At 49.9% G+C, this 19,061-nt stretch overlaps 1 protein-coding gene across 2 annotated transcripts in view; it reads left to right on the top strand.

Annotated features, from left to right (window-relative positions):
• Window positions 1-10,771, top strand: part of POMGNT1 (protein O-linked mannose N-acetylglucosaminyltransferase 1 (beta 1,2-)) — a 36,677-nt gene extending 25,906 nt beyond the window's left edge. For both annotated transcript variants that reach the window (XM_040360944.1, XM_040360945.1), the window contains exons 18-22: window positions 364-428; window positions 4,767-4,811; window positions 4,923-5,058; window positions 6,856-6,965; window positions 9,962-10,771. In XM_040360944.1, the coding sequence (XP_040216878.1) occupies window positions 364-428; window positions 4,767-4,811; window positions 4,923-5,058; window positions 6,856-6,965; window positions 9,962-10,049 (444 nt within the window). In that variant the 3' untranslated portion in view covers window positions 10,050-10,771. The remainder of the gene's footprint in view (window positions 1-363; window positions 429-4,766; window positions 4,812-4,922; window positions 5,059-6,855; window positions 6,966-9,961) is intronic.
• Window positions 10,772-19,061: the final 8,290 nt, after the last annotated feature.

Here is a 19,061-nt window from a genome sequence, read left to right as displayed (position 1 = left end):
TTCCTTCCTACTTTGAATTAGGCGGGCTTACGCCGGACAATTTACGTTACGCCGGCGCCACGTTGGGGAGCAAGTGCTTTGTGAATACAGTTCTTGCCTCTCAATGTTACGTCGGCGTAGCGCATATGAGATGCGCTACGCCGGCATAAATGTACGCCGCTCTACGGGAATCCGGCTCATTGTATACACAGATCAGCCAGAACATTTTGACCACTGACTGTATACAGAGGGGGCATATACATATATTGGGGGGGGGGATAGATACGGTGTATATAGTCAGTGGTCACAATGTTCGGTGTCCATGTCTATCTGTCGGTGATTTCGGCAATTCAGAACCCTCATCACATCTTTTGTATTCTGCAGGAAGCTTACTTCAAAAAACACAAATTCAACACGGTTCCCAATGTGCAGATATCCAACGTGGAGAGGTGAGGGGGTGCCGGGGTTGTCCATTGATAGGTGGGGGGGGGGAATGTTCATACATTTATATACCTCCTCCCAACTGCAACCTCAGTCTACGCGTTTCGCAGGGTTGTCGCTTCTTCAGCACTGTTAAACAAGTTTTCATGTGCAGCTGAAATGACCATAATCAGTCTACAAAGAAAAAATACAATAAATGTAATACATATATCTCTGATCTCTGGAGTCCCGGGATCTCTGGGTCACACGCTGTCTGAGTCACTGGATCTCTGCTCAAGCCACTGGATAGCTGATGGACAGTTTAAAGAGGAGTTCCACCTAAAAATGGAACTTCCTCTTAACCCACTCCTCGCCCCCTTACATGCCACATTTGGCATGTAATTTTTTTTGGGGGGGTGAGTGGGGGCTTCTGGAGAAGGGGACTTCCTGTCCCACTTCCTCCTTCTGCGGAGGGGCTGGAAAGGCGATTAGCTTAATCGCCTTTTCACAGCCCCTCCCTGTAGGCGAGCCCCTGTCCAATCGGACGGCGTCGCGCATGCGCAGTGGGTGCCCGGCCGTGAAGCCGAAAGCTGTCACGGCCGGGTGCCCACACTAAGAATGAAGACGCCGGCCGGCGAGGGGGGGCGAGGAACGGAGCCCCGGCCGGCGCGTCGCTGGAGCCGTGGAGCAGGTAAGTGTCTGTTTATTAAAAGCCAGCAGCTACACTTTTTGTAGCTGCTGACTTTTAATAAACTTAAAAAAAAGGTGGAAAACCCCTTTAATAAATACATATATTTATTCATTGTGTTTTTTCTAGATGGATTGTGGTGATTTCAGCTACAAACTACACGACGCGAGAGAAACAGCGATAGGAATAAGGACCTTGCCTGTTTTTCAGACTCAGTGGGCCGGATTCAGATACGAGATACGCCTTTGTATCTCTGAGTTGCGGGGTCGTATCTATGCGCCCGATTCAGAGAATCAGTTACGCATAGATTTCCCTAAGATCCGACCGGCGTAAGTGTCTTACACCGTTTGTATCTTAGGCTGCATATTTTACTCTGGCCGCTAGGTGGCGCTTCCGTATATTTACGCAAGGAATATGCTAATTAGGTATATACGCCGATTCAGAAACGTACGTCCCGCCGGCGTATAGTTACCCCTGCTATATGAGGCGTAGCTAATGTTAAGTATGGACGTCGTTCCCGCGCCGAGTTTTGAAAATTTTACGTCGTTTGCGTAAGTCGTTCGCGAATAGGGCTGGACGTCATTTACGTTCACGTCGAAACCAATACGTCCTTGCGGCGTACTTTGGAGCAGCGCACATTGGGATATTCGGACGGCGCATGCCGTCAAATACGTGGGGTCACAGTTAATATACATAAAACACGCCCACATCATCGCCCACATCATCCCCATTTGAATTAGGCGGGCTTACGCCGGACCAAACACGTTACGCCGCCGTAACTAAGGGCGCAAGTTCTTTCTGAATACGGAACTTGCGCCCAAATTTACGGCGGCGTAACGTATCCGAGATACGTTACGCCGGCACATAGATAGACCATTCTATCTGAATCTAGCCCAGTGTTTACAAGATTAAAACAGTTATTTTTTTGCTAGAAAATGACTTAGAACCCCCAAACATTATATATTTTGTTTCTAACACCCTAGAGAATAAAATGACGGTCATTGCAATACTTTCTGTCACACGGTATTTGCGCAGCGGTCTTACAAGCGCACTTTTTTGAGGAAAATATCACTTTTTTTAATTCAAAAATAAGACAACAGTAAAGTTATCCCAATTTTTTATATATTGTGAACGATAATGTTACGCCGAGTAAAATGATACCCAACATGTCATGCTTCAAAATTGCGCCCGCACGTGGAATTTGGCGTCAAACTTTTACCCTTAAAAATCTCCATAAGCGACGTTTAAAAAATTCTACAGGTTGCATCTTTTAAATTACAGAGGAGGTCTAGAGCTAGAATTATTGCTCTCGCTCTAACGATCGCGGCGATACCTCACATGTGTGGTTTGAACACCGTTTTCATATGCGGGAGCTGCTCACGTATGTGTTCTGCACGCGAGCTCGTCGGGACAGGGCGCTTTAAAAAAAAAATATTTTAGTTTTCTTATTTATTTTTGGTTATTTTATTAATTTTTACACTAAAAATAAATAAAAAATGTGTCACTTTTATTCCTATTACAAGAAATGTAAACATCCCTTGTAATAGGAAAAAAGCATGACAGGTCCTCTTATATATGAGATCCGGGGGAGGGGTCAAAAAGACGTCACATCTCATATTTACACTAAAATGCAAAAAAAATAAAGTAAAATTGTCATTTGAAAAAATGACAACAAGAAAATGTCCCTTTAACCCCTAGCTTCCTGGTCACATATACCCTCTTCCTGCCCAGGCGAAATTTCAGCTTTCGGCACTGCGTCGCTTTGAATGACAATTGCGCAGTAATGCGTCGTGGCTCCCAAACAAAATTGGCGTCCTTTTCCCCCCACAAATAGAGCTTTCTTATGGTGGTATTTGATCACCTCTGCGGGTTTTATTTTTTTTGCGCTATAAACAAAAATAGAGCGACAATTTTGAAAAAAAAAAACACAATTTTTTACTTTTTGCTATAATAAATATCCAATAAAAAAAATAATAATAATAATTTTTCCTCCGTTTAGGCCGATACGTATTCTTCTACATATTTTTGGTAAAAATAAAAATCACAATAAGCGTTTATCGATTGGTTTGCGCAAACGTTATAGCGTCTACAAAATAGGGGATAGAATTATGACTTTTTTTTTTTTTTTCTATTATTATTTTTTTTTTTTTTTTTTACTAGTAATGGCGGCGATCTTCGATTTTTGTCAGGACTGCGATATTGCGGCGGACACATCGGACACTTTTGACACATTTTTGGGACCATTCACCTTTATACAGCGATCAGTGCTATAAAAATGTACTAATTACTGTATAAATGTGACTGGCAGGGAAGGGGTTAACTCTAGGGTGCGAGGAAGGGGTTAATGTATTCCCTAATTAGTGATTCTTACTGTGGGGGAAGGGGGGTGACTGGGGGAGGTGTCCTGATCGGTGTCCCTATATACAAGGGACACCATCGGTCTCCTCTCCCTGACAGGACGTGGATCTCTGTGTTTACACCCCATCATTACACACAGAGCTCCACGTCCCTGCTGTCACCGCCGATCGCGGACATCGCGGCCTCCAGGCACGCGCATCGGCTTCCCAGTGATGCCCCGGGCACAGTGTTTCCCCGCTGCGCGCCCCCAGTGGCGCGCACGTGGAATGTAAACAACAGGACGTCCACCCGGCACTTGAGAGCCGCGCTGTGGACGTCTTTCGTCTACAGCGCGGGTCTCAAGTGGTTAAGACGCATGGGCGGAAGTGACGTTCTGATGTCGCTTCCGCCCTGCTATGCTATGGTGACGGGTGGAGGGACATCTTGCCCTTCACTCGTATCCCAGCCGAGCAGGACGCGATCGCCTCCGCCGCTGCCGACGGCTCCGGTAAGCGGCGGAGGGCGTGGGAGAGAGGGGGGAGCCCTCTCCCGCCGCCGATAACGGTGATCTTGCGGCGAATCCGCTGCGGAGACAACTGTTATCGTTAACAGGACTGCTCACAGGAAAGATGGATATCTGGGTTGTGGCAGCGGCTGCCGCCGTTACCGAGATATCAATCTTTAAAATGCCGACGTATATGTACGTGAGCGGATCCTTAAGTGGTTAAAAAAATAAATACAATTTTAACCACTTACCAACCCGCCCCCAGGAATTTTAATGCAGGAGGGGGGTATGTAAAGACACAATCGCCTACCTGTACATCAGGAGGTGCGCTCCTTCTGCGACTTGAGACTGTAAAGTCACATGACAAGTCGTACCCCATGATTTCCAATGAGTACCGTTCATATCTGTGCCACTTCTTCAGAGTAGTCCCTGCAGTACTTTGGTCCGACTTTGATGCAACTTGCGGTCCGTAGACCTCAACATTACACAGATCATTGCTTCAAGTCGCGTCAAAGTCGCCAAGTTTTACCAAAGTCGTGTAGCAGAATACAGCTTGGCCTAAATATATGAAGAAATTCGTTTTTTTTTTTTTATATGTTTTGTAACAGAAAGTAGAAATTATTGTTTTTTTTTTTTTGTTTTTTTTTTTTCAAAATGTTTTATTTATTTTTTAGAATAAATAATATAAAACCCAGAGGTGATCAAATCAGATGAATATAGAGCGCTCCATAAAACATCAAAATTGATTTAAAAAAATTAAAAGATTTTACATTCCTGCTGATTGTTTGTATTTCTTCCTCTCTTGGTGCCTCTTCTCTCCTCCCCCGCGGAGCGCAGTCTGAGGAAGGACGCCTACGAGGTGGAGATCCATCGGATCCTCCGGTAAGTTCTGTTTGGACGCTCAGCGTTGCAGCGATCGGCAGAGGGTTTTCCCCGGCTGCAGTGATTGGTTGGTTGTGGGCGATGCAGTTGAGCGTGTTTCTTCTCTTGCAGAGAGGCGGAGGTTCTGGATCACAGTAAGGACCCCTGCGAGGATTCCTTCGTCCCCGACACGGAGGGGAAAACCTACGTCATGTTCATCCGCATGGAGCAGGAAGCCGATTTCACCACCTGGACACAGCTGGCGAAGGTGCCCAATGTTCATAAATCTCGCCCAGCATGTGAGCGTGACCTCCCCAGCATGTGAGCGTGACCTCCCCAGTATGTGAGCGTGACCTCCCCAGTATGTGAGCCTGACCTCCCCAGTATGTGAGCGTGACCTCCCCAGCATGTGAGCGTGACCTCCCCAGTATGTGAGCGTGACCTCCCCAGTATGTGAGCGTGACCTCCCCAGTATGTGAGCGTGACCTCCCCAGCATGTGAGCGTGACCTCCCCAGCATGTGAGCGTGACCTCCCCAGCATGTGAGCGTGACCTCCCCAGTATGTGAGCGTGACCTCCCCAGTATGTGAGCCTGACCTCCCCAGTATGTGAGCCTGACCTCCCCAGTATGTGAGCGTGACCTCCCCAGCGTGACCTCCCCAGCATGTGAGAGCGTGACCTCCCCAGCATGTGAGCGTGACCTCCCCAGCATGTGAGCGTGACCTCCCCAGCATGTGAGCGTGACCTCCCCAGTATGTGAGCGTGACCTCCCCAGTATGTGAGCGTGACCTCCCCAGCATGTGAGCGTGACCTCCCCAGCATGTGAGCGTGACCTCCCCAGCATGTGAGCGTGACCTCCCCAGTATGTGAGCGTGACCTCCCCAGCATGTGAGCGTGACCTCCCCAGTATGTGAGCGTGACCTCCCCAGTATGTGAGCCTGACCTCCCCAGTATGTGAGCCTGACCTCCCCAGTATGTGAGCGTGACCTCCCCAGCGTGACCTCCCCAGCGTGACCTCCCCAGCATGTGAGAGCGTGACCTCCCCAGCATGTGAGAGCGTGACCTCCCCAGCATGTGAGCGTGACCTCCCCAGCATGTGAGCGTGACCTCCCCAGTATGTGAGCGTGACCTCCCCAGTATGTGAGCGTGACCTCCCCAGTATGTGAGCGTGACCTCCCCAGTATGTGAGCGTGACCTCCCCAGCATGTGAGCGTGACCTCCCCAGCATGTGAGCGTGACCTCCCCAGCATGTGAGCGTGACCTCCCCAGCATGTGAGCGTGACCTCCCCAGCATGTGAGCGTGACCTCCCCAGTATGTGAGCGTGACCTCCCCAGTATGTGAGCGTGACCTCCCCAGTATGTGAGCCTGACCTCCCCAGTATGTGAGCCTGACCTCCCCAGTATGTGAGCCTGACCTCCCCAGCATGTGAGCGTGACCTCCACAGCATGTGAGCGTGACCTCCCCAGCATGTGAGCGTGACCTCCCCAGCATGTGAGCGTGACCTCCCCAGCATGTGAGCGTGACCTCCCCAGTATGTGAGCGTGACCTCCCCAGTATGTGAGCGTGACCTCCCCAGTATGTGAGCGTGACCTCCCCAGTATGTGAGCCTGACCTCCCCAGTATGTGAGCCTGACCTCCCCAGTATGTGAGCGTGACCTCCCCAGCGTGACCTCCCCAGTATGTGAGCGTGACCTCCCCAGCGTGACCTCCCCAGCGTGACCTCCCCAGTATGTGAGCGTGACCTCCCCAGCATGTGAGCGTGACCTCCCCAGCATGTGAGCGTGACCTCCCCAGTATGTGAGCCTGACCTCCCCAGTATGTGAGCCTGACCTCCCCAGTATGTGAGCGTGACCTCCCCAGCATGTCACATAGTTAGGTTGAAAAAAAGACAAGTTCAACCAATAAAAAAATAAAATGTGAGCGTGACCTCTCCTGATATCGGGAACGTTGTAGCTGATCTGTGTTTGGTGTAAATAGAGAATAGAATTCCTCTTTGTATGATCAGCGGGTTTTCTGTACAAGGACTTCATATACACAGACAATAGAATTGTCTTTTTTTGTACAGTGCCTCCATGTCTGGGATCTGGACGTTCGGGGAAACCACAATGGTCTGTGGCGTCTATTCCGAAAGAAGAATCATTTCCTGGTGGTGGGAGTCCCGTTTTCTCCATATTCGTAAGTAAAACTCATTCCTCTCATTGGACATTGCCATCTCATTCTTTCTGTCTCCTTCCTCTCATGGGACGTTGCCCGTCTCCTTCCTCTCATGTGACGTTGCCCGTCTCCTTCCTCTCGTGGGACGTTGCCCGTCTCCTTCCTCTCATGGGACGTTGCCCGTCTCCTTCCTCTCATGGGACGTTGGCCGTCTCCTTCCTCTCATGGGACGTTGGCCGTCTCCTTCCTCTCGTGGGACGTTGCCCGTCTCCTTCCTCTCGTGGGACGTTGCCCGTCTCCTTCCTCTCGTGGGACGTTGGCCGTCTCCTTCCTCTCGTGGGACGTTGGCCGTCTCCTTCCTCTCGTGGGACGTTGGCCGTCTCCTTCCTCTCGTGGGACGTTGGCCGTCTCCTTCCTCTCGTGGGACGTTGGCCGTCTCCTTCCTCTCGTGGGACGTTGGCCGTCTCCTTCCTCTCGTGGGACGTTGGCCGTCTCCTTCCTCTCGTGGGACGTTGGCCGTCTCCTTCCTCTCGTGGGACGTTGGCCGTCTCCTTCCTCTCGTGGGACGTTGGCCGTCTCCTTCCTCTCGTGGGACGTTGGCCGTCTCCTTCCTCTCGTGGGACGTTGGCCGTCTCCTTCCTCTCGTGGGACGTTGGCCGTCTCCTTCCTCTCGTGGGACGTTGGCCGTCTCCTTCCTCTCGTGGGACGTTGGCCGTCTCCTTCCTCTCGTGGGACGTTGGCCGTCTCCTTCCTCTCGTGGGACGTTGGCCGTCTCCTTCCTCTCGTGGGACGTTGGCCGTCTCCTTCCTCTCGTGGGACGTTGGCCGTCTCCTTCCTCTCGTGGGACGTTGGCCGTCTCCTTCCTCTCGTGGGACGTTGGCCGTCTCCTTCCTCTCGTGGGACGTTGGCCGTCTCCTTCCTCTCGTGGGACGTTGGCCGTCTCCTTCCTCTCGTGGGACGTTGGCCGTCTCCTTCCTCTCGTGGGACGTTGGCCGTCTCCTTCCTCTCGTGGGACGTTGGCCGTCTCCTTCCTCTCGTGGGACGTTGGCCGTCTCCTTCCTCTCGTGGGACGTTGGCCGTCTCCTTCCTCTCGTGGGACGTTGGCCGTCTCCTTCCTCTCGTGGGACGTTGGCCGTCTCCTTCCTCTCGTGGGACGTTGGCCGTCTCCTTCCTCCTGTCTCCTTCCTCTCATGGGACGTTGCCCGTCTCCTTCCTCCTGTCTCCTTCCTCTCATGGGACGTTGCCCGTCTCCTTCCTCCTGTCTCCTTCCTCTCATGGGACGTTGCCCGTCTCCTTCCTCCTGTCTCCTTCCTCTCATGGGACGTTGCCCGTCTCCTTTCTCTCATTGCCACCTTGTGTTATAATTGGAATGTATTCATGCAGGGAATGTAGGTGTAGGGGTTGTATTGATGGCCCTATATCACACTCAGTGTAGGCAAAATCCCCTGAAATAAAGCAGACCCCCCTACCCCCTCCCCCTCCTTCTGTAGAAGAGCAGAATTCCCCCCTCCTGTAAAAAATCGGGCTTTTGTCATCACACAAGTCACATGTACAATAATGATCTAGACTAGAGAGTTCACATTTTCCACTGACAGTTCTGCAGATGTCCACCAGGAGGAGCTCCAGATCCATCATTTACATTCAGGGATATTGGAGGAGAGTCACTGCGGGTTTCCCATTCATGTCTCCTCTGCAGCAATTCCATTGTAGCCGAGTGTATCCCCTTTATAGTGATGTCATACCCCAAAACTCTCCATAGCTATATAATTAATGGAGGTTTTACTCCATTAGAGAAGACCGGTGCTGTGTCTGTGCACGGAACACTCCCCCCCCCCCCCATGTAGTATATAATCGCTTCCTCCGGATTCAGCGCTACTATTTGTAGTCTTCACTGCTGTGGGGTGGTGGGGGGGGACATATTACAATACAGCTGGGTGACAGAACGTTGTCACCCATAATAGGGAGCGCCCAACCGAGGACCTTCATGGCAGGATCAGCGAGGATTATTCTAATACAACTGCCTATCCGCAGCCCTCATCCCGGACTGTGCACCCCTCCGCTCCTAACTTTTCCCTGACCTTCTTCGGGACAGTGCAGCTCCCAACCCTCTTCCCTAATCTTATTCTGGACTGTTCGGCTCCTGGCCCTCATCTCCAACTTTATTCTGGACAATTTGTCCCCTGGCCCTCATCCTGACCTTATTCTAGAATTTCTAGCTACTGGTCCTCTTCTCCGACCTTATTCTCGAATGCTCGGCTCCTGGCCCCCATCCCTGACCTTATTGTGGACTGTTTTGCTCCTGGCCCTTATCCCCAACTTTATTCTGGACTGCTCGGCTCCTGGCCCCCATCCCTGACCTTATTGTGGACTGTTTTGCTCCTGGCCCTTATCCCCAACTTTATTCTGGACTGCTCGGCTCCTGGCCCCCATCCCTGACCTTATTGTGGACTGTTTTGCTCCTGGCCCTTATCCCCAACTTTATTCTGGACTGCTCGGCTCCTGGCCCCCATCCCTGACCTTATTGTGGACTGTTTGGCTCCTGGCCCTCTTCTGGACTTTTCGGCTCCTGGCCCCATCCCTGACCTTATTCTGGACTGTTCGGCTCCTGGCCCTTATCCCCGACCTTATTCTTGAATGTCCCACTCCTGGCCCTCTTTCCCGACCTTATTCTCGAATGTTCGGCTCCTGGCCCTCTTCCCTGACCTTATTGTGGACTGTTTGGTCCCTGACCATGTTCTGGAATTTTTAGCTCCTGGCCCTCATCCCTGACCTTATTTTGGAATGCTTGGCTCCTGGCCCTCATCCCTGACCTTATTCTGGACAGTTTGGTCCCTGGCCCTCTTCACTGACCTTATTCTGGACTGTTTGGCCCCTGGCCCTAATCCCTGACCTTATTTTGGAATGCTTGGCTCCTGGCCCTCATCTCTGACCGTATTCAGACCCTTGCCCTCATCCCTGACTTTTTTCTTGACTCTTTGACTCGCCACTAACCTTCTGCCCCTCTCTTTCTGACGCAGGAATAAGAAGCCTATATCCGTGAATCCCATCTACCTGGAACCGCCCCCCAAGGAGGAAGCCGCTGCAGCTGGAGTGGACCAGTCCTGACCCCGGGGGGGGGGGAGAAGATATCTCACAGACCGTCCGCTTGCCCTTTGTGAAACGCGTAGGACTGCACGGCTCCATCTGTATTTGGAGAACTGTTAAAGGGGTGGAGCCACTGACATCACACTGACTTCTCCAGTGTAGAAGCAGTGACCTCATACTGAACACTAATCCCGCCCCCTGCCGCTGGTCACATGACAAGACTTGTGACATAACCGAGAGAGATGTGTGATGCGGCCAGTACCTGCAGGGGGCGCCATTTCTGGGACATATCGGTGTCGTGTCTCTTTGTTTTATTTATTGATGAACCTTCTGAATGTTTTTTTATTTGAGATCGTGGTGTGAGAATTGCTGCTGCGGGGTGTCCGGGATCTCGGAAGCGTCTGACCTCCTACACAGTGCCTTATATCTGTCTTTACATCCGCGCTTCTGACGATCTGCTTCCATTGGTCGGGGGGACAGACAGGACCCGGAGTGATGCTCTGCAGACGAGCAGAAAACCCTCCAATCAGAAGCCTCAGATGGAAGCTGCCGCTCCATCACAGGCTGTGTACTCGGACCTGCCTTTATTTTTCATGACAGGTTCCCTTTAACGTGACTTTAGTATCCAAGAAGCAGCCAATCCCCTGCGTGTCTGAGGAGGAAGTGCGGCTCCTGTGGGGTCATTCTGTGTGTGACGCCGTCCCGTCTTGTGTGTAGAAATAATAAATAAAATGATAACTCTGGATGGTCGGCTGGTTCATATCTACGGGAAGTGGGCTGTGTGCTGGAATATCCCCTCCCCCTCCTCACACTACAATCATTAGGGATGCGCCGATATATCGGCCGCCGAAAAAATAGGGTTAGTAACGTTTTGCCGATAGAAAAAGATGCTGATAATGGCACACGGCGTCCTATTGACTTCAATGCAAAATTTCCTCCCATTGACTTTAACCACTTCCCGCCCGGCCTATGGCCGATTTACGTCCGGGAAGTGGTTATGAAATCCTGACAGGACGTTCTAGAACGTCCTGCAGGATTTCATGCCGCGCGCGCCCGTGGGGGCGCGCATCGCGGCGATCGGTGATGCGGGGTGTCAGTCTGACACCCTGCATCTCCGATCTCGGTAAAGAGCCTCCGGCGGAGACTCTTTACCACGTGATCAGCCGTGTCCAACCACGGCTGATCACGATGTAAACAGGAAGAGCCGTCGATGGCTCTTCCTCACTCGCGTCTGACAGACGCGAGGAGAGGATAGCCGATCGGCGGCTCTCCTGACAGGGGGGGTTAGCGCTGATTGTTTATCAGCGCAGCCCCCCCTCGGATCGCCACACTGGACCACCAGGGTGCCCACCCTGGAGCACCAGGGTGGGCAAAAAAAAAAAAAAGCTACAAAAAAAAAAAAAAGTCAAAAAAATAAATAAAAAATAAAACATAAAGAAAAAAGATGCCAGTCAGTGCCCACAAATGGGCACTGACTGGCAACAATCAGTGCTGCCACCCCAGTGTCCATCAGCGCCACCCCAGTGTCCATCAGCGCCACCCCAGTGTCCATCAGCGCCACCCCAGTGTCCATCAGTGCCACCCCACAGTGCCCATCCATGCCCAGTGCCCACCTAGCAGTGCCCATCTGTGCCACCCATGAGTGCCCATCTGTGCCGCCCATGAGTGCCCATCTGTGCCGCCTATGAGTGCCCAGTGCCGCCCATGAGTGCCCATCAGTGCCGCCTATGTGTGCCCATCAGTGCCGCCTATGTGTGCCCATCAGTGCCGCCTATGTGTGCCCATCAGTGTCGCATACCAGCGCCGCCAATCAGTGCCACCTCATCTGTGCCCGTCAGTACTACCTCATCGATGTCCATCAGTGCCATCTCATCGGTGCCCATTAGTGCCGCCATATCAGTGCCCGTAATTGAAAGAGAAAACTTATTTACAAAAAAATTAACAGAAAAAAATAAAAACGTAATTTTTTTTCCAAATTTTCAGCCTTTTTTTAGTTGTTGCGCAAAAAAAAAAAATCGCAGAGGTGATCAAATACCACCAAAAGAAAGCTCTATTTGTGGGGAAAAAAGGACGCCAATTTTGTTTGGGTACAGTGTAGCATGACCGCGCAATTGCCATTCAAATTGCGACAGTGCTGAAAGCTGAAAATTGGCTTGGGCGGGAAGCTGCGTAAGTACCTGGTATGGAAGTGGTTAACCACTTAAGGACCGAGCCTGTTTTTCAGACTCTGGGCCAGATTCAGGTAGATCCGCGCAATATTTGCGTGGGCAAAGGGCAACGATTTTTGCTCTGCGCCCACGCAAATATTTTGATATGCCCGCGATTCACAGAGCAGTAGCTCCGTAAATTGCGCGGGCGCTATGCTAAATAGCCCGGCGTAAGGGCGCCTAATGTAAATGATCCCGCTGGGGGCGGGAATCATTTATATTAGGCGCGCTCCCGCGCCGAGCGAACAGCGCATGCTCCGTCGTGAAACTTTCCCGACGTGCATTGCGGCAAATGACGTCGCAAGGACGTCATTTGCTTCTAAGTGAACGTGAATGGCGTCCAGCGCCATTCACGAATCACTTACGTAAACGACGTGAAATTTAAATTTCACAAGCGGGAAGGGCGGCTATACTTTAGCATTGGCTGCGCCTACTATGAGTAGCCTTACGCTAAAGTCGCCGTACGGAAACTCTGTACCTTGCGTGCGCAGGGCCCGCGCAACTTTTGTGAATCGGTGGTAGTATGCAATTTGCATACTATACGCCGATCACAATGGCCGCGGCCCCCGCAAGAATGCAGCCTGAGATATGAAGGCATAAGGAGGCTTATGCCTGTCATATCCTAGGCTGCAGTCCGCGTAGCGATGTTCCTGAATCAGGGGCATTCGCTACGCGGGAGCAAAACAGCTATGGTTGCGCGGGCGCAATAGCTTCTTGAATCTGGGCCTCTGTGTTTACAAGTTTAAAACAGGTTTTATTTTTGCCAGAAAATTACTTAAAACCCCCAAACATTATATATATATTAGAGGTCGACCGATATATCGGCCGTTTTGGAGAAATCGGCATCGGCCGATTTTTATCCAAATTAGGCCGATATTTAACATGGCCGCTAGCGGTGCCACGGATCCGGAGCTAGGCCGAAGCCGCGGCCTTTCCTGATGCTGTGACCTCGGCGGCAATCCGCGGATTGCCGCCGTGGTCACAGCATCAGGAAAGGCCGCGGCTGACGCCCACGTGATTGGATTTGATTGACAGAAGCGGGAGCCAATGGCTGCACTGCTATCAATCTATCCAATCAGGACATGAGACACCAGCCATAGCTGGTGTGCTTGTCCCCGAGGAGAAGGAATTAGGGCTCAGGGGAGTAAAACTGGGGGGGCCCAGTGACTGCGAGAAGTTTTTTCACCTTAATGCATAGGAGTTTACGTCCCTTTAAGAGAGCGGCCCCGATCCTCCTCTTCTGGGGTCCCTCTTCTCGAGTGCCCCATTGGAGAGTCAAGTTCCTCCACCCCAAACTCGCTCATCAATGCCTTTATGGACCTTGCTTTGTCCACTGGTGGGAAGTCATGTTGGAACAGGAAGGGGCCGTCCCCCAAACTCCTCCCACAAAGTTGGGAGCATGAAATTGTCCAAAATGTCTTGGTGTGCCGACGCCTTAAGAGTTCCCTTCACTGGAACTAAGGGGCCAAACCCTGAGAGACCAACCCCCCACCATAATCCCCCCCCCCCCCCCCCCCCCCCTCCACCAAATGGTTTGGACCAGTGCACAAAGCAAGGTCCATAAAGACATGGATGAGTGAGTTTGGGGTGGAGGAGCTTGACTGTCCTGCACAGAGTCCTGACCTCAACCCGATAGAACACCTTTGGGATGAGTTAGAGTGGAGACTGCGAGCCAGGCCTTCTCATCCAACACAAACGCTCTTCTGGAAGAATGGTCAAACATTCCCATAGACACACTCCTAAACCTTGTGGACGGCCTTCCCAGAAGAGGTGAAGCTGTTATAGCGGCAAAGGGCGGAGCCAACTCAATATTGAACCCTCCGGACTAAGACTGGGAGGTCATTAACCACTTGACGTCCGCCGCACGACGATGTACGTCGAAAACAATGGCACTGGCAGGCAAAAGGGCATACCTGTACGTCCCTTTAAATTTGCCGCCTAGCTCGTGCCTCGTGAGTGCGCTCGCGGGAACTCGATGTTCCCGGGCGGCCCGCGATTGCGGTCAGTAAAGGCAGAACAGGGGGGGGGGGGGTCTTTTGTAAACAAGGCATTCCCCTATTCTGCCTAGTGACATGTCACTGATCTACTGTTCCCTGTCATCGGGAGCGGTGATCAGTGACGTGTCACTGGTAGCTCCTCCCCCTAACAGAATCACTCCCTAGGACACACTTAACCCCTTCAGCGCCCCCTAGTGGTTAACCCGTTCACTGCCAGTGACATTTACACAGTGATCAGTGCATTTTTATAGCACTGATCGCTGTAAAAATGACAATGGTCCCAAAAATGTGTCAAAAGTGTCCGCCATAATGTCGCAGTCATGATAAAAATTGCAGATCGCCGCCATTACTAGTAAAAAAATATATAATAAAAATGCCATAAAACTATCCCCTATTTTGTAGACGCAATAACTTTTGCGCAAACCGATCGATAAACGCTTATTGCGTGTTTTTTTTTTTTGTTTTTTACAAAAATATGTAGAATACGTATCGGCCTAAACTGAGAAAAAATGTTCTTTTTTTAAAAAAAAGAAATTGGGATATTTATTATAGAAAAAATTTACAAAATATTGCTATTTTTTTTTTCAAAATTGTCGCTCTATTTTTGTTTATAGCGCAAAAAAATTAAAACCGCAGAGGTGATCAAATACCACCAAAAGAAAGCTCTATTTGTGGGGGGAAAAAAAGGACGTCAATTTTGTTTGGGAGCCACGTCGCACGACCGCGCAATTGTCAGTTAAACACTTAAGACACGGACCAATATGCAGGTTAAGGACCTGGCCCCTTTTTGCGATTCAGCACTGCGTCGGCTTTAACCAACGATTGCGCGGTCGTGCGACGCGGCTCCCAAACAAAATTGGCGTCCTTTTTTTTCCCCACAGATAGAGCTTTCTTTTGGTGGTATTTGATCACCTCTGCGGTTTTAATTTTTTTGCGCTATATAACTGGTGCGGTGTCATCCTATATCTGGTGCGGCGTCATCCTATAACTGGTGCGGTGTCATCCTATAACTGGTGCGCAGTCATCCTATAACTGGTGCGCAGTCATCCTATAACTGGTGCGGCGTCATCCTATAACTGGTGCGCAGTCATCCTATAACTGGTGCGGTGTCATCCTATAACTGGTGCGCAGTCATCCTATAACTGGTGCGGTGTCATCCTATAACTGGTGCAGAGTCATCCTATAACTGGTACGGAGTCATCCTATAACTGGTGCGCAGTCATCCTATAACTGGTGCGCAGTCATCCTATAACTGGTGCGGCGTCATCCTATAACTGGTGCGCAGTCATCCTATAACTGGTGCGCAGTCATCCTATAACTGGTGCGGTGTCATCCTATAACTGGTACGGTGTCATCCTATAACTGGTGCGGCGTCATCCTATAACTGGTGCGGCGTCATCCTATAACTGGTGCGCAGTCATCCTATAACTGGTGCGGTGTCATCCTATAACTGGTGCGGTGTCATCCTATAACTGGTACGGTGTCATCCTATAACTGGTGCGCAGTCATCCTATAACTGGTACGGTGTCATCCTATAACTGGTACGGTGTCATCCTATAACTGGTACGGTGTCATCCTATAACTGGTACGGCGTCATCCTATAACTGGTGCGCAGTCATCCTATAACTGGTGAGGTGTCATCCTATAACTGGTGCGGTGTCATCCTATAACTGGTGCGCAGTCATCCTATAACTGGTGCGGTGTCATCCTATAACTGGTACGGTGTCATCCTATAACTGGTGCGCAGTCATCCTATAACTGGTACGGTGTCATCCTATAACTGGTGCGGCGTCATCCTATAACTGGTGAGGTGTCATCCTATAACTGGTGCGGTGTCATCCTATAACTGGTGCGGCGTCATCCTATAACTGGTGCGGTGTCATCCTATAACTGGTACGGTGTCATCCTATAACTGGTGCGGTGTCATCCTATAACTGGTGCGCAGTCATCCTATAACTGGTGCGGTGTCATCCTATAACTGGTACGGTGTCATCCTATAACTGGTGCGCAGTCATCCTATAACTGGTGCGGCGTCATCCTATAACTGGTGCGGCGTCATCCTATAACTGGTGCGCAGTCATCCTATAACTGGTGCGCAGTCATCCTATAACTGGTGCGGCGTCATCCTATAACTGGTGCGGCGTCATCCTATAACTGGTGCGCAGTCATCCTATAACTGGAAGGGAGTCATCCTATAACTGGTGCGGCGTCATCCTATAACTGGTGCGGCGTCATCCTATAACTGGTGCGCAGTCATCCTATAACTGGTGCGCAGTCATCCTATAACTGGTACGGAGTCATCCTATAACTGGTGCGCAGTCATCCTATAACTGGTGCGCAGTCATCCTATAACTGGTGCGCAGTCATCCTATAACTGGTACGGAGTCATCCTATAACTGGTGCGCAGTCATCCTATAACTGGTGCGCAGTCATCCTATAACTGGTGCGCAGTCATCCTATAACTGGTGCGGCGTCATCCTATAACTGGTGCGCAGTCATCCTATAACTGGTGCGCAGTCATCCTATAACTGGTGCGCAGTCATCCTATAACTGGTACGGCGTCATCCTATAACTGGTGCGGCGTCATCCTATAACTGGTGCGGCGTCATCCTATAACTGGTGCGGCGTCATCCTATAACTGGTGCGCAGTCATCCTATAACTGGTGCGCAGTCATCCTATAACTGGTGCGGCGTTATCCTATAACTGGTGCGCAGTCATCCTATAACTGGTGCGCAGTCATCCTTTAACTGGTACGGTGTCATCCTATAACTGGTGCGCAGTCATCCTATAACTGGTGCGGCGTCATCCTATAACTGGTGCGGCGTCATCCTATAACTGGTGCGGCGTCATCCTATAACTGGTGCGCAGTCATCCTATAACTGGTGCGCAGTCATCCTATAACTGGTACGGCGTCATCCTATAACTGGTGCGGCGTCATCCTATAACTGGTGCGGCTTCATCCTATAACTGGTGCGGCGTCATCCTATAACTGGTGCGCAGTCATCCTATAACTGGTGCGCAGTCATCCTATAACTGGTACGGTGTCATCCTATAACTGGTGCGGCGTCATCCTATAACTGGTGCGGCATCATCCTATAACTGGTGCGGCGTCATCCTATAACTGGTGCGCAGTCATCCTTTAACTGGTACGGTGTCATCCTATAACTGGTGCGGCGTCATCCTATAACTGGTGCGGCGTCATCCTATAACTGGTGCGGCGTCATCCTATAACTGGTGCGGAGTCATCCTATAACTGGTGCGGCGTCATCCTATAACTGGTGCGGCGTCATCCTATAACTGGTGCGGAGTCATCCTATAACTGGTGCGGAGTCATCCTATAACTGGTGCGGCGTCATCCTATAACTGGTGCGCAGTCATCCTATAACTGGTGCGCAGTCATCCTATAACTGGTACGGTGTCATCCTATAACTGGTGCGGCGTCATCCTATAACTGGTGCGGAGTCATCCTATAACTGGTGCGGCGTCATCCTATAACTGGTGCGGCGTCATCCTATAACTGGTGCGCAGTCATCCTATAACTGGTGCGCAGTCATCCTATAACTGGTACGGCGTCATCCTATAACTGGTGCGGCGTCATCCTATAACTGGTGCGGCTTCATCCTATAACTGGTGCGGCGTCATCCTATAACTGGTGCGCAGTCATCCTATAACTGGTGCGCAGTCATCCTATAACTGGTACGGTGTCATCCTATAACTGGTGCGGCGTCATCCTATAACTGGTGCGGCGTCATCCTATAACTGGTGCGGCGTCATCCTATAACTGGTGCGCAGTCATCCTTTAACTGGTACGGTGTCATCCTATAACTGGTGCGGCGTCATCCTATAACTGGTGCGGCGTCATCCTATAACTGGTGCGGCGTCATCCTATAACTGGTGCGGAGTCATCCTATAACTGGTGCGGCGTCATCCTATAACTGGTGCGGCGTCATCCTATAACTGGTGCGGAGTCATCCTATAACTGGTGCGGCGTCATCCTATAACTGGTGCGCAGTCATCCTATAACTGGTGCGCAGTCATCCTATAACTGGTACGGTGTCATCCTATAACTGGTGCGGCGTCATCCTATAACTGGTGCGGCGTCATCCTATAACTGGTGCGGCGTCATCCTATAACTGGTGCGGCGTCATCCTATAACTGGTGCGGCGTCATCCTATAACTGGTGACAGGATGTAAACAAAAAGAAAAATGAAAAGTCAATTTTTTTTGTTGATTTATTTTCTTTCCTTTGCATACTGTAACCATAGTAACCATAGTAACACCATACTACTCTGTGGAGATGATCGGGATCTTTTTATTTTTAATTGACACCTTATGATTATCTAATAAAAATAACAAAATATAACATTAATATATATTTACAAGTCATTACATCCACGTTGTATATAGACAAAGAAAACGTCAGACCTATAACATCTGCATCTAGTAAACAATCAATCTGGGAAATATATATCCTTTTATTTTATTTATTTTATTATATTTTGTTATTTTTATTAGATAATCATAAGGTTTTTAAAAAAAAAAAAAAAATCCGGATCACCTACTGAGAGTAGTATGGTGTTACTATGGTAACGCTGTATTAAATACAGTGTGCAAAAAAAAAAAAGGTAATAAAGAAAAACAAATATTGAATTTTTTTTAATCACCGTCATTATTTTTACCATTATTAGTTAATAATTACAATGATATTATTGTTTCTTTTTTTTAATTATTATTTTTAATATTGTCATCAATATGTGCTTTTTTTTTTGGTGCTACAATTATTATAAATCATTATTTAATTAATAATCTTATTTTTATTGGTAATATT

The sequence above is a fragment of the Rana temporaria genome, chromosome 7 (genome assembly GCF_905171775.1).
Source record: "Rana temporaria chromosome 7, aRanTem1.1, whole genome shotgun sequence".
NCBI classification, from domain to species: domain Eukaryota; kingdom Metazoa; phylum Chordata; class Amphibia; order Anura; family Ranidae; genus Rana; species Rana temporaria.
Note: the sequence above shows the minus strand (reverse complement) of the source record. Positions and strands in the feature narration are given on the sequence as shown.